This window comes from Aethalodelphis obliquidens, unplaced genomic scaffold (genome assembly GCF_003676395.1).
Source record: "Aethalodelphis obliquidens isolate GAN/ISIS:26980383/991018 unplaced genomic scaffold, ASM367639v1 scaffold1, whole genome shotgun sequence".
NCBI classification, from domain to species: Eukaryota; Metazoa; Chordata; class Mammalia; order Artiodactyla; family Delphinidae; genus Aethalodelphis; species Aethalodelphis obliquidens.
In genome coordinates this window covers 99,605,676-99,619,576 of record NW_020837945.1, presented here as the reverse complement: position 1 = coordinate 99,619,576, position 13,901 = coordinate 99,605,676, and the positions used below count along the sequence as shown (strand labels likewise).

Sequence of the window (13,901 nt, the reverse complement as noted above, 5' to 3'; positions counted from 1 at the left end):
AAGTTCCAAAAGGTGGATTCAAGCAGTTACTAATCAAGGGGGGGTAGCGGCCAAGAAACCACCTGAGGCAAGAATGAAGGGACCAGAGAAGCTCATCAAGATTAGGAGACCAAAGGCCACCTGAGACGAGATTAAAGGAGTGCAGGCCCTACACACACCCTAATCTTGTCAGAGACTTCACCTTTGAATTATTGTTATAAAACCCCTCATCAAATCCTTTGGGATTGGCACACATAGTTTTTCGAGGCAGAAACCCCTGGTGTGTCTCCCTTTGCCTGGCAAAGTAATAAAGCTATCCTTTCCTACTTCACCTAAAACTCTGTCTCCGAGATTTGATTTGGCACCAGTGTACAGAGAGGTCGAGCTTTTGGTAACAAAGGTATTAACATGTTTGATATTGCAGAAAAATGCCTGTCAAAAGCAACAGTATGGGTATTCAGTTGTTGTTATATATTTTTTTCCCTGCAAATAATTTAACAGGTTTGGCTGCCTTTTTACAATTACGCGTTATTATTTGTTTTGAATAGGTAATATATGCCCATGCTACAAAATATAAAAGGCACTCAAAGACAGAACATGACAAATAATTCTCAGTCTGACATTTTTATCACAGTCATCTAGTTCCTTCCCCAGAGGTATTCACTGCTATAGTACTTTTAAAACGTGTTCCCAGAGAGAATCTATGTATATCTAAGCATAGATAACAAACATATTGCTTTTAAATAGAAATAATAATGTAACCGAAAGTGGGGTCTGGCTACTCGCTGCTCAAAACCTAATAAAGAGGCCAGGTTGGTGGAAAGGAAAGTTTTCTTTATTTTGGATGCCAGCAACCAGGGGGAGGGTGGACACCTGTCCAGAGGCCATCTCCCCCCCTCCCCCGACAATCAGTGGGCAAGAGCTTTTATAGACAAAAGGAGGGGGCTACAGGCAGAAACAATACAGTCAGCTCTGACAGTCATCTTGAAATTGGTCATCAGTGGTCTGACCAGCGTCAATTGGATTGTTTTAAGTACAGTTAATCTTCAGTTCCAGGGTTGGTTTGTTCCAATTTCTTTGAGGCCAGTTCTCAGAATTGTGGCAGCTTATGTCATGGCTACAGCCTGGTCATCACATAGTTGACTTCTTCCACCTGCTGGAGGTTTTAGTATCTATAAGATGGCTCACAGGATATGGCTCAGAATATTATCTGTAGCCCTTGAGGAGGAACTAAAGGTCCTTGACTATGCTCAATGACTAAACTATTATTATTTGGTCTCTGACTGTTTTCCTTTGTTTCTGCATTTTCTCACTTGTCTGATTAAACTTATTCTTTGGATAAAGTTTTTCCACAGACAAAAGGCAGGCTGAGGACATGGTGGGGGGGGGGCAAGGGCCATAGGGTCCTGCTCTGTTTCAATAACACATCTTTAATATTATTCACATTGATATCTTTCAATTAAAAGAATCTTCGAGATTTTTCCATATCAACACATAAGGAGTCAATTACCTATTCCAACTGCTGCATGGTATTCCATTTTCTGAATAAACCAAATTAGCTTTAACACCTTCCTATTAGTGGACATTTATGTTGTTTTCTAATCTTTCTCACAAAGAAGAAGTTTTTTAAAGTCTTGGAGAAGTCCTAGGATACTGTACTACTCTAACATTTTTTTCTCCCTGAGAAATAGTGCCCTTACTCAATTTATAGGCAAAAAAGTTTGTATTTAACATACTTTTTTCCCTGAATTACATCATCAATTCTTTTTTGTCCTCCTGTTTCAGTTTTCACAGTTAGCAAGCTGATTGTGTTGTATCTCCTTCTTCAATCGTTCCTATTCATCTTTGTCTTTTTTTACTCCTGCTTTCCTTTTATCTTATTTTGTTTATTTTCCAATCCTGTCATATTGTCAGTGTGTTTTCAGCCAGGATCGTTCTCTTTTATGATGTTCTTAATGTGGGCTTCCTACCTGAGATTTTATTTTTTCCTCCTTCTGTCTTGTGCTTTGCTGACTCATGTGTTGTATCTCTGTTACTTATGATGTCTTTCCTCAATTCTTTTATCTCTGCTTTGAACTATTTGTTATATAATTACTTATTAAGATTTTTTAGTTTAATGACAATATATTTGGTCACAATTTTTATAGGCTCCAAGAATTTTTTTTTTCATAGTGGGTGTTTTTTGTCCATCCTTTATTTTCCTGATTTGTTTTTTCTTTTGGTTCTAGCATTTTCCTGTAAATCCTGTGCTGGTTTTGATCTTGGGTGGCCTTGGCCTGCATTGGCTTGAAGCAGGATGTTGGTTCCCAGCCAGAGATTGAAGTCAGGCCATGGCACTAGACTACTGGCTAGTGACAAGGCCCTGGCCCTGCATCTTTGTAGAAATGAATTCCCACAAAGACGGAAAGTAGTGAAACAAGTAAAGTGTTTATTAAGAGGAAAAAGAGTACATGTCAATAAGCACACAGGGGTGAGCTCAGAGAGAGGTCTCGCCCTCATGGTAGTTTGAATCACTTATATGGGGCATTTCTTCTGGGTTTCCTTTGGCCAATCATCTTGCTTTACCTGGTTCTGAGTCCGTATTTGGTATATCTCAGGGTCCTTCCCTGTGTGCATGCGCATCTCTTAGCCAAGACGGATTATAGTGAAGAGGCCTATGGGTAGGTTGACATCACTCCCTTTTGACCTCCAACAAGCCTTTCTGTGAATGTAGAGTCGAGAAGGTCTCCTTGACTTCAAGAATGAGATATATGTGGTCTCTGATCTGGGCAGGGCTCAGCTTCTCCTCCCTCCTGCTATTTTGGAGTATCTGTCCACAGGGGACAAACTCCAGCTGCTCAGCCTAGGGCCCATCTATCTCCTGCCTCAGTTTCATAATTTCAATGAGTTCAGTTTTGGGACCAAGAATTTGCAGAAATTTTGCATGAGGCAAGAATTTTTCTTAGAACTTACTGAATTAGGTCATTATTTCCTTAGTTTATTAGTGAAAAATATTATCATATTTAAAATACATTTTGATATTTAATTATGGCATCTACAATCTCTTAGCTTAGTGGTTCCCACTTGTTCATCTTGAGTGCTATTTTTTAAATTAATTAATTAATTTTTGGCTGCGTTGGGTCTTCGTTGCTGCGTGCGGGCTTTCTCTAGTTGCGGCGAGCAGGGGCTACTCTTCATTGTGGTGCACGGGCCTCTCATTGCTGTGGCTTCTCTTGTTGTGGAGCACAAGAGGCATGCAGGCTTCAGTAGTTGTGGCACGTGGGCTCAGTAGTTGTGGCTCACAGGCTCTAGAGTGCAGGCTCAGTAGTTGTGGTGCACGGACTTAGTTGCTCCACGGTATGTGGGATCTTCCCGGACCAGGGCTTGAACCCGTGTCCCCTGCATTGGCAGGTGGATTCTTAACCACTATGCCACCAGGGAAGCCCTTGAGTGCTATTTTAAAACAATAAAGAGAAGAAGCATTTGGTGAATTTACTATGCCCGAGCCACGAGTTGATTTATTCCATCTCAGAGTTACCGGCACCATGCCTCTTGACTTAATCGAAAAAAACATCTCAGTGAAAAATGGAGTCTTTAAATGCTGCTGAACATATAGGCATACTATATAAGGTATATCTGACAGTTATTGAGTTTCTATTACAACAAAAATAAAATTACTGGTGGAAGTGCCTACTCAAAATGAAAACTAGTGCTGTGATCCAGTAAAAATAATTTTACAGTTCTTGTGACTATTATTTGAAACATTTTCAGTAGTCTTTTCTACAGGACAATGAATACCAATAGTGTGATCATCAGTTGATATCACCATAGCTGAGTTATTTCTTCTTGAGTGATATACCTCTTTGAGTTTCTGATGTAAGATTTCTGACACACTGATTCACAGGTTTTGAAGATGTAGTTTTTTTTTTCTTTTTCCAGCATAGAAATTTCTGCACAGATGTCACACATAATTCCAACCTATACCCCTTTACTTTTTTAGAATTAAAAAAAATTTTTTTTTAATTCAGGCTTTCAGATGAATTATCTTTCCATACGTAAAGCTAGCCTGCTTTTGAAATTCTGCTAGTGCAGAAATAAAAGAAAATTTTAGAGTATTTATAAACATATAAAACTTTATTTTTGAAAGATCAAAGGAATTTTTATACTTATGAAATTGTAACAATGAATTATAAAGAGAGAATAAGTTGAAATAAGAAAAACTATATGAGATGCAAAAAATTATAAAATTTAATAAAAATAATTGTGGTAATAAAAATAATGGATTAGTTACAGAAGACAAATCTGGGAGCAAGAGCAAACACCAGAAGGAAATTTTCCCAAATCAGAGTATTTCTAAGGAAAGGAATAAAGAAAAATTAAAGTGAGGGTAAAGGGGGACAGATTAAGGTAATTTGACTCATGTATAATAGGACTATGGGAGGCAAGAACAGAGCAGACAAAGTAGAAATAACAGAAAGATATACACATGAAAACTTTCACCAAATTAAGGTGTATATTAGCTAGCAGATTGAAAGTAGCTTTGAAATCCTAGGAAAAATTATGTTAGATAAATAATACTTAGATATATCTTGGTGAAATTTTATTTTATGTATTAGTTTCTTATGGCTGCTGTAATACAGTAACACAAACTTAAGGTTTAAACAATGGAAATTTATTCTTTCACAGTTCTTGGGATTAGAAATTTGAAATCGGTTTCATTGTGTCAAAACCAAGGTGTCAGCAGGGCCACCTTCCCTCCATAGGCTCCAGGGAAGAATTTATTCTTTGTCTCTTCTACTTTTGGTGGCCTCTGGCATTCCTTGGCTTGTGGCTGCATCACTTTAAACTCTGCCTCTGTGGTTACATCGCCTTCTCTTCTGTGTGTCAAATCTCCCTCTGCCTCTCTCTTATAAGGATACATGTTATTGCATTTACTGCTCACCTAGATAATCCAATATTATCTACTTCTCTCAAGATCTTCAACTTACTCACTTATACAAAATTATTTTATACAATATAAGGCAACTGTTACAAGTTCCAAGGATTAGAAAATGGCTGTCTTTTGGGCTTCCATTATTTAGTCTGTGAGTTATAAGTATGCTTGCATGTATGTGTAAATCTAGCAAACACCCAAACAAAAGATATAGATTATATGCATAAAAACAAAACTCTAGTTGCTCTTAGACTTTCATTCTGTAGAGAATTCTATGGAGTTGAGAAAAATATATTTAAATGGTGATATTATAAATTCAATGAAATAATCATTTACTTGTGAGGACACCAAAAGATTTTCTCAACTATAAAAAGGCTTGGTTTACTTCTCCTGAGGAAAAAATTGTGTTGAATTACAGATGAATGGGAGATGAATCAAGGTTAGAAACTTAAGGATAGGGAAGTCATTTTATAAAGGTCTGGCAATAAGCACAGACCTTTATAAAATTGACAGACTTAAACGTCAAGTGAAGTCTCAGGGCTGGAGTGCTGGCTTGGCTCAGTCCAGATTTACACACAATCTCTAGGTAATTTTCAGTCTTATGACTTTATATACCATCTTTATGCTGGAAACAACTTAATTCATATCTCTAATTTAGACATCTCCCTACTACTCTACTCTCATTTAACAAAGTGTTTCCTTGGTTTCTTTCTTAGAGACCACATAGGCATCTGAAACTTAGCATGCCCTGAACCAAACTCTTGTTTCTCTGTTTAGATCTGTTTTTCTATTTAGACCTACAGCTTTCCCTGTCTCAGAGCATGATAAATCCATTCAACCAGTTATTTAAGCAGAAAATCTTGTAAAAATCATTGTTTACTCCTCTCTATCTTTTGGCAAATCTTGTTGGCTATGGCTTAGAAATATAATAAATATAATATCTCTTACTTCTTGACAGGTACTAACTAGGCTCCAGCCACTCTTTTCTCTTGCCTGGAATAATTAAACAGCTTTCTTTATGCCCATTCTTGCCTTTGTATAGTCTAGCCTCCAAGGAACTAGAGTGTTCCTGCTAAAATAAAGGATGATCATGATTATGTTACTCATCTGCTCAAAGCCCTGTGATGGCTTCCTATCTGCCCTTCTCCTCACTTCCCGCCCCATTTCCTACCACCTTCCTCTATTTCCTCCAGTAGTTTAGATCTCTTGCCTGTTCCCTAAACACAGTAAGTGAGACGATCTCCCCAGGGCCTTCTCATTTGTTCCCTTTGCCTGAACTTAAGTGGGACAGTGTCCCCAAACATTCCACTATTCAATTTCTTTAGGTAGGATCCAAGCCAGACTCAATTTACTAAAACTGACATCCTTGGAGGGATAATGTAATGTGATAAATCAAATACTTTTCATTAAGACATTAGCATAGGATAGTTGGAATTTTTGTTCTTCCAAGGGATAGTGAGTCAAAAAGAGGTTGAAAAGATGATTGAAAGACACCCTAGAAAAAGAATGTTTTTCAGGCATTGAAAAATATACATGAAAAAGTAGAATTCCATATAGCAGTGCCAATGAATGATCAAGAACCTTAGGTGCTCTGGAATTCGAGGCATTCCTTTGTAGCCTTCAATCTACTCTAAGATAAGAAAATTGCTGCCTCTCTAACTGGCTGTAACACCAGATGACCTGAGAGGAAGGACATGGTATTCACTCTCTGTCTTTGAAAACTTCAAAAATCTTAAAAGAAGGACTAGTGTTCTGTTAGAATTCTCACTTAATATTTTGCACATGACTTCAAAGAGACAACTCCAAAGGAGATTATTAAAATTTTATCTTTCATGGTTATGTGAAACTGTTAATTCACTTACCAAAGAGAATATTATACACATATTTGGTTTAAAATTGAAATGCCACAGCAGATGTTAGCATTTGAGTTTTTCACTCACTTATTACCTTGCACAAAGATAGTAACTTCAAAATTAGCATATTACAATGTTGTAATACAATGATAGCACATTTCAACTAAAGAAAACCAGTAGAATATCTTTAAAGGCAGTGGGGGGAGGAAGAGTCCTCTTAGACTAAAACTAGAAAGTCCTCTTGTTTTGTGCCTGGGGCTATAGACTAAAGACTCATTTCCACTGATGTGGTGAAAAATAACAACTAAACCAAGTTTTGTTCCTCCTGTGGAAACTGTCTTTAAGAAAAATAATATAAAATTACCTAGAGTGCCTTCAAAGGGGTCCTTGCAAGTAGGATTCCTGAAGTTTAAGCTATTCTTCATGATAAATTTTTTTCTGAGAAAATGCTATTTTTTGTTCCCAAAGGCCTAACAGCATAATGAAATTTGCATTATAGATGTATAGGCAATCTTTTATATCACCAGTGACTCCTAGACCACTGTACAAGAATCTGTATCTAATTTATTTTTTCTTTTCTTTTTTTTTTTTTTTGCATTCATGAAAAAGAAAAGGAAAGAGGAGAGGAAAGAAGAGAAAAAAAGAAAAAACATCCTACACATAAAATGGGGGAATCCATTTGTTTACAGCCATTCTATCAGGAAAAGAGTATGCCCATGAAAATTTAAATTTGATGTGGAAGGGAAGAAAAAAAATACTATGGAACATTAAGAAATGCTAAAAATTAAAAATTCCAAAAACTTGAGATTAACACAAGAATGAAAATTACCATCTGCTTAAAGTGTAAAAGATATTAGAAAAAAATACTAAAAAATAGATAGTCAACACCTCATAAATTCAATTTTTACTGCCCTCTTCACTAGGGAATCACTCTTTCAGAGGGATATCTGCTGCAAGAAAACATTTGTATTTTCCTGATATGATATTGATAGTAGAATATTAATATAAATGTGAATGTGCCCTAGGCACTTTAAGAAGCGTTGAATTTTGGTTTAGGCTGTGAAAGCAAATATTGCACTGAACAAAGTTCAACAGTCAAGAAAGACTTTATATAAGACTACTGCAATAGGGGAGAGAGACTGAACTCAACTCCCCTGAAATAAAAGATGTGAATGTTTCTAAGTTTTGAGGTGAGTTAGTGAAAAAGTACTGGAGGACTTTGGGGGAGGGTTGACCAGTGGGATGTGTCAAGCTTGTAGAGTTATCCTACAGTTTGAAATGTTTTCTTCTGGGATTAAGCCATCTGTGGCTGGTAACTGGCTCCCAAAATAGTTAGGCTCCTACCTTCCCATCAAGACTGAGAGATGGAGGCACTATCTCTTATAATGTTTAATTGCAAAGTAATAGTTCCCAGATCCTTGAGAAAGACATTTCCTGGGTAGTAAAACTGGCAAGAGGTCAAGAGGCTGGGAGATTTATATACATTTCAAAGGGACAGAGAAAGAATTTACAATTGCAATATTTCTGCAGTAAATTCTCTAAGAAACTGGAAGTCAGAGGCCCACAGCTGGGAAGAAATCTGTCTAAAAGTTAGTCAAGCTGAGGGGAACAGTAAGGCTATCTTGGTCAAGGCAATGGCTTTGAATTTATTTTCCAGGTTGTATTAAGTATACTAGTAACCCTCCCTTTGGTTAAAATTGGGAGTGGCTATCCTAGATAGATGATAGATAGACAGACAGATGATAGATGATAGATAGATAGATCGATAGATGATAGATAGATAGATGATAGATCATTCTCTTCACATATTCACTTCAAGGATTATAGAATGCTTAACACTGTTACATACATTTTTATAGTTTATTATCCAGAGACTTCTTTGATAAGTTTCCTCCCCTTTTCTCCCTGAACCATTGAAAGAAATCAAAAACAATTAAAACAGAATGGAAGGTCTCACTTCAGAAAAACAAGGTAATACAGTAATTACCTCAAGCAAAAGACTTCTGCAAATTCTTCTGAGGAGAAAAAAAAAACTCTTAGTACTCACCTACCTAGTTTAATAATCATTAAGTAATTAATCCCTAACAACATCTCTTTTTGAGCCTGGCAAGAATGATTATTTATCCATATTTTTGAGATTGCACAAGACAGTCGATACTCTTTACATGAAAAGTGCAATGGAAAATGGGAATTAAAGTTCTGATTCCTATCTTGAATCTGAATTACTATTATTAATTATTGTCAAGTGAAAAAATTCTGGTTTCGCTCAAACCAAATGATGATCTTCTGTAATAACTGCAGTTACATAAAACACTGTAAAATATTGTATGTATTTTATGTACTCTTTCTAATTTTTCAAACATACCTCTCAAAGCATATATTTATGGTAAAAATGACATCCTGAAAAGATAACTTTCTGGTGTGGAGGTCATAGAAAACAAGTGTGCATGCCAAATTTATTTTACACATTCAGTAATATCTGTTACAGTTCCTTGTTCAGAGAAAAACAATTAGGTCCTCAGATATCAATATCAAGTACATTTCTTTCTCCTGCCAAACTACAAGGTTTTTGTTTGTTTGTTTGTTTTTGCGGTACGCGGGCCTCTCACTGTTATGGCCTCTCCTGTTGCAGAGCACAGGCTCCAGACGTGCAGGCTCAGCGGCCATGGCTCACGGGCCCAGCCGCTCCGCGGCATGTGGCATCTTCCCAGACTGGGGCACGAACCCGTGTCCCCTGCATCGGCAGGTGGACTCTCAACCACTGCGCCACCAGGGAAGCCCTTCTTCTACTTTTTTAATGCTTCTTCCTGGCTCTCTGAGGATTCACAGTGCAATTTTCCTGCTACACAAAGGAACTGAACTTGGCTGTATCTCATCCTCCCATCCATTCACTCAACAAGCACCTACACAGTGTGATGGCACTTTGCAAGTAGTTCCCAGCTGCGAATCTAGAGATGAATCTCACAATATCAAGGCACTGACAATTAACTACCTTGGAAATTTGGGTTTTTTCACTTTTCAGAGTAACTATAAAGGATTAAACCAGGCCAAGAAAATGGGCAATGTCTGGAGAAGAAAACAGCCTTTGTTTTTTGTTTTTTTTTTTGGTGAGATAAAGGAGTTTTTGTGTTGTGTGTGCATGGTTATTTGTGTTAGCATTCACTTCTAAAATCACTGTCACTCCTACTGCTTTATTATCGTCTCATCAATTGATAGCTCTAATGATGAGATTTCAGACCAGGGATAAAGACAGAGTAAAGCAAAATAAACTCATGGATGAAAGCTTCAGAGTAAGTCAAGAGGTGTTCTAGTTAAAATTCAAGAATGAAGCAATTGGTTGTCCAAGGTAGGACAAAGTGGTCCATGGGATCTTTTCATATGACTGGATTTGTCATATGAGGGAGGTTATAGGTATTCTACAAACATTAGTTATGTTTTCCTCATTATTGCTCTCATTAAGAGAACTTTTAAAGGGTCTTTAATACTGTTGAACAGGCATCATCCAGTTATTTCATATGTAAGAGGGTTCTACATAAAAAGGAGGCTCAAGTGATTCAGAAAACATAATAGATCCTACGAGAATGGTACCTGAAATGAAGATGGTGGTGTAGAATGGAAAGCCAGATAACTTGTCTATCCTGTGTGTTTTTTTTCTTCATCTCAGGATGAAGGAAGAAATATAAAGTGAAATGTCCGTTTACAGCAGCACTGAAATGAACTAACTTGGCTTGTATAACAACTCTCTTTAATCAGCTGAATTTGATAAAATGCCATGATCTTTGAGTGACAATTTGATGAGGATGGCAGACCTATGTTGGATCTAACTATAGACATATTTATGACCAATGAATAATGAAACTGCGTTAACCAGCAGTCTACAGACCAATAGATTCACTTTATCCTATCCTGAGTGCTAGTTTTCAATGTTTAATTAGCATAATCAACAGTATTGCCCTTTCCTGGGATTTAAAATCCCCTGACTTCTCCTCTTTAGTGAAAGACAGTGAATTTATTCATGGGATGTGTTCTCTGGCCATTCAAGTTAGTAAATGCAACTTTGTAATTTTTTAAATTATCAAAACAATATAGTTGTCTGCAGAAAGTGTAATCATTTCTTTTTTGGAATTGAACAACTTCTCTACTAAAATCCTGACATTTCTGGTTCCAGCCAAGGGTTCCCTTATTCCAGATGGTACATGACTTCTGAAATTGTTCATTTAGACTTCTGCTCATCCACATTTTTTAATTTTTGAGTTACCGGAAGAGTAATTTACATGTGGGCATGTTTGAGGAGAGTTGGGGAGTGGGGAGGTGAGGAAAAAAAGAGTTGAAAGAATGAGGAATATAATTTGAGGACTCCAAGCATACATATTTTTAAAAATACAAAATATAAATAATTATATTCTTTTACATTTTGTCTCTTGGTAGTAACATTTTGTTTCTATCATAAGGTGTTTCCAAGTGGCCAAGTCTGTTATTTTAAGATTCTCTTAAATATATAAATTCTCTTGCCTTTATATAAAAAAAATCAAAGCAGCCAATTATTTTGTTTGTTTTAATATATCATATTAACATTAAATGCATAAATTAATTAAAGGAAGAAATATTGTAAATTATAGTATCTAATGTTTCAAGACCTTATCCATTTTTAAAAGATACCTTTTATGAGTGGTAATAAAAATAAAGTTGAGACTGGAAAAAGAACACAGATACTTCTTAGGGAAAAAAAAAAACATCTTAAAGTTATTCAGGAAAGAGAGTTTGAAGCTGCAAATTGTTTTAATATGCATATAATTAATTGTGAAACTTTATAATGTGAAATTTAATTAAACTTGTTCTAGCCATTTAGGTTTTGAAATGTTAGGTACAATAATAAGTGAAAGATGTGAGAAATCGATATTATCCTTCTGGCATTTTTGTTTCAGCTATATAGTAGCTTTCTTACCAGGTGTGTAAGAGAGCCACAGATATTTTTGCCTTGATCTACAGGAAGAAGAATGTTCTATAAAGGGTAAATCTATTAATTAGAGACCTGCACAGCTTTCTTTCTTGCTAGTGTAGTCATTAAATTGATTTTTCCAGTCCATCATGTAATTGTTCCACCGATGGAATCCTGCTTTCCATTCTCGTTCTGCTTCATCAATATTTCCTGTAAAACATGGAATGAGTTGTATTAATCTAAATTTTAATCTCTGTTTACGTTCATTGAAAAATAATTTTGATTGCAGATGCCGTTTTCTCCAAGTACACTGTACAGCGATGTTTATTTTTTGTTTTTGATTTTTTTGTTTTTTTGCGGTCTGCGGGCCTCTCACTGCTGCGGCCTCTCCCATTGCGGAGCACAGGCTCCGGACGCGCAGGCTCAGCGCCCATGGCTCACGGGCCCAGCCGCTCCGCGGCATGTGGGATCTTCCCGGACCGGGGCACGAACCCACCTCCCCTGCATTGGCAGGCAGACTCTCAACCACTGCGCCACCAGGGAAACCCTACAGCGATGTTTTATTCATTATTTATTATCAACTTCTCTCACTACCTGAAAAGATTTTAATTGAATTTTTATATATTATATGAAAATGCAAATAATATATATGTACAAAATATATATAACATAAATGCAAAAAAATCCGTTCATGTATTATGTCAAATTATGTTACATTACATATATTTGCTTTAGTTTCTGAGAAGATGCATAAATATTATTCTTCTCTTGACTCTCCTAGGCATAGCAAAAATCTCATTTAATGCATCTCATTTACATATATAATTATATAGTGGAGTATTATTTCTGATTTAAATGTTTATATATGAATATTTATTAATGCATAAGGAGAACTTTGTAATTGGCATTCTGTATAGATTCTACACTCATCATATATCAATATATTTTAACTCCAAACAATGCCTGGTCATTGAAAGCAACTTATTGAAACTATTGTACTATATGATAGAAGTTTATTAATTGCTTTGCAAATTAGAAGGATGATTAAGCAATTTGCAAAGTATATGTATGTGTCAGGGGAGAGGAGTGTTTATACCAGAAATAATGTGAGACAATGAATCGAAAAGGTTTATGTACTACAAAAACCTTGAAATCTTGATGTATTTGAAAGTGTATTATATTAAAGAATAGTCTGTGAACAACAGAAAATCTTAAATTACAAACTTTTAAAACCATATATTTATGTTCCTAATATAAATAGATATAATAAAGCTAGAAGACAGTTTATTTAAATCTATAGGTATTTTATACATTTGTAGTTCTTTTACTTTTTAAACTTTTAGGATGCTGAGCTATAGTCATTGAATTAAAAACAAAATTTTAAGTGATTTCAACTATTGTGAAAATAAGAACTGACAATTTTTTTTTTTTTAAAGAAGATGTTGGGGGTAGTAGTTTATTAATTAATTTATTTATTTTTGCTGTGTTGGGTCTTCGTTTCTCTGCGAGGGCTTTGTCTAGTTGTGCCAAGCAGGGGCCACTCTTCATCGTGGTGTGCGGGTCTCTCACTATTGCAGCCTCTCTTGTTGCGGAGCACAGGCTCCAGACGCGCAGGCTCAGTAGTTGTGGCTCACAGGCCTTGTTGCTCCGTGGCATGTGGGATCCTCCCAGACCAGGGCTCGAACCTGTGTCCCCTGCATTAGCAGGCAAATTCTCAACCACTGCACCACCAGGGAAGCCCAGGAACTGACAATTTTTTAATGTATACTTTTCAGTTAGGAATTTTCTAAAATTATAAATTTGTAGGATGTTAATTTGGAGAAGAAAGTTCATGTGATCTCATACTACATTATAATGTATATGAAAAAGTGCCTTCACTCATGTTATCACAATGGAGCACATTCAGTGATTTGTTTTTAGTTTATATGAAAATCAAAATATTTAAAACATTTGTACAGCCATTAAGAGATCCCCTGTAATTTAAGATATATTTAGGTCTCAAATGTTCACAATGCTTGGACATTGGATAAATATTTAAGAATTTATACAAAAATGTCCTATTTTTATGTAAAATGCCTTTTAAAAGACAATGGCTATAATTTTTTGTGAATAAAAGAATTTTTCTGAAGAGTCAAAACCATTAAATGTGGAAGAAAGATGTTAAATATCATACCAAATGATCCACTTTTATGTTCTTTTTTATGGTAATTAAATGCTG

At 35.9% G+C, this 13,901-nt stretch overlaps 1 protein-coding gene across 1 annotated transcript in view; it reads right to left on the bottom strand.

Moving 5' to 3' along the window:
- Positions 1-11,281: 11,281 nt before the first annotated feature.
- The window catches only part of BCHE (butyrylcholinesterase), an 88,883-nt gene continuing 86,263 nt past the window's right edge, over positions 11,282-13,901 (bottom strand). Inside the window, exon 4 of the mRNA XM_027112501.1 lies at positions 11,282-11,893. Within this exon, the coding sequence (XP_026968302.1) occupies positions 11,769-11,893 (125 nt within the window). The 3' untranslated portion in view covers positions 11,282-11,768. The remainder of the gene's footprint in view (positions 11,894-13,901) is intronic.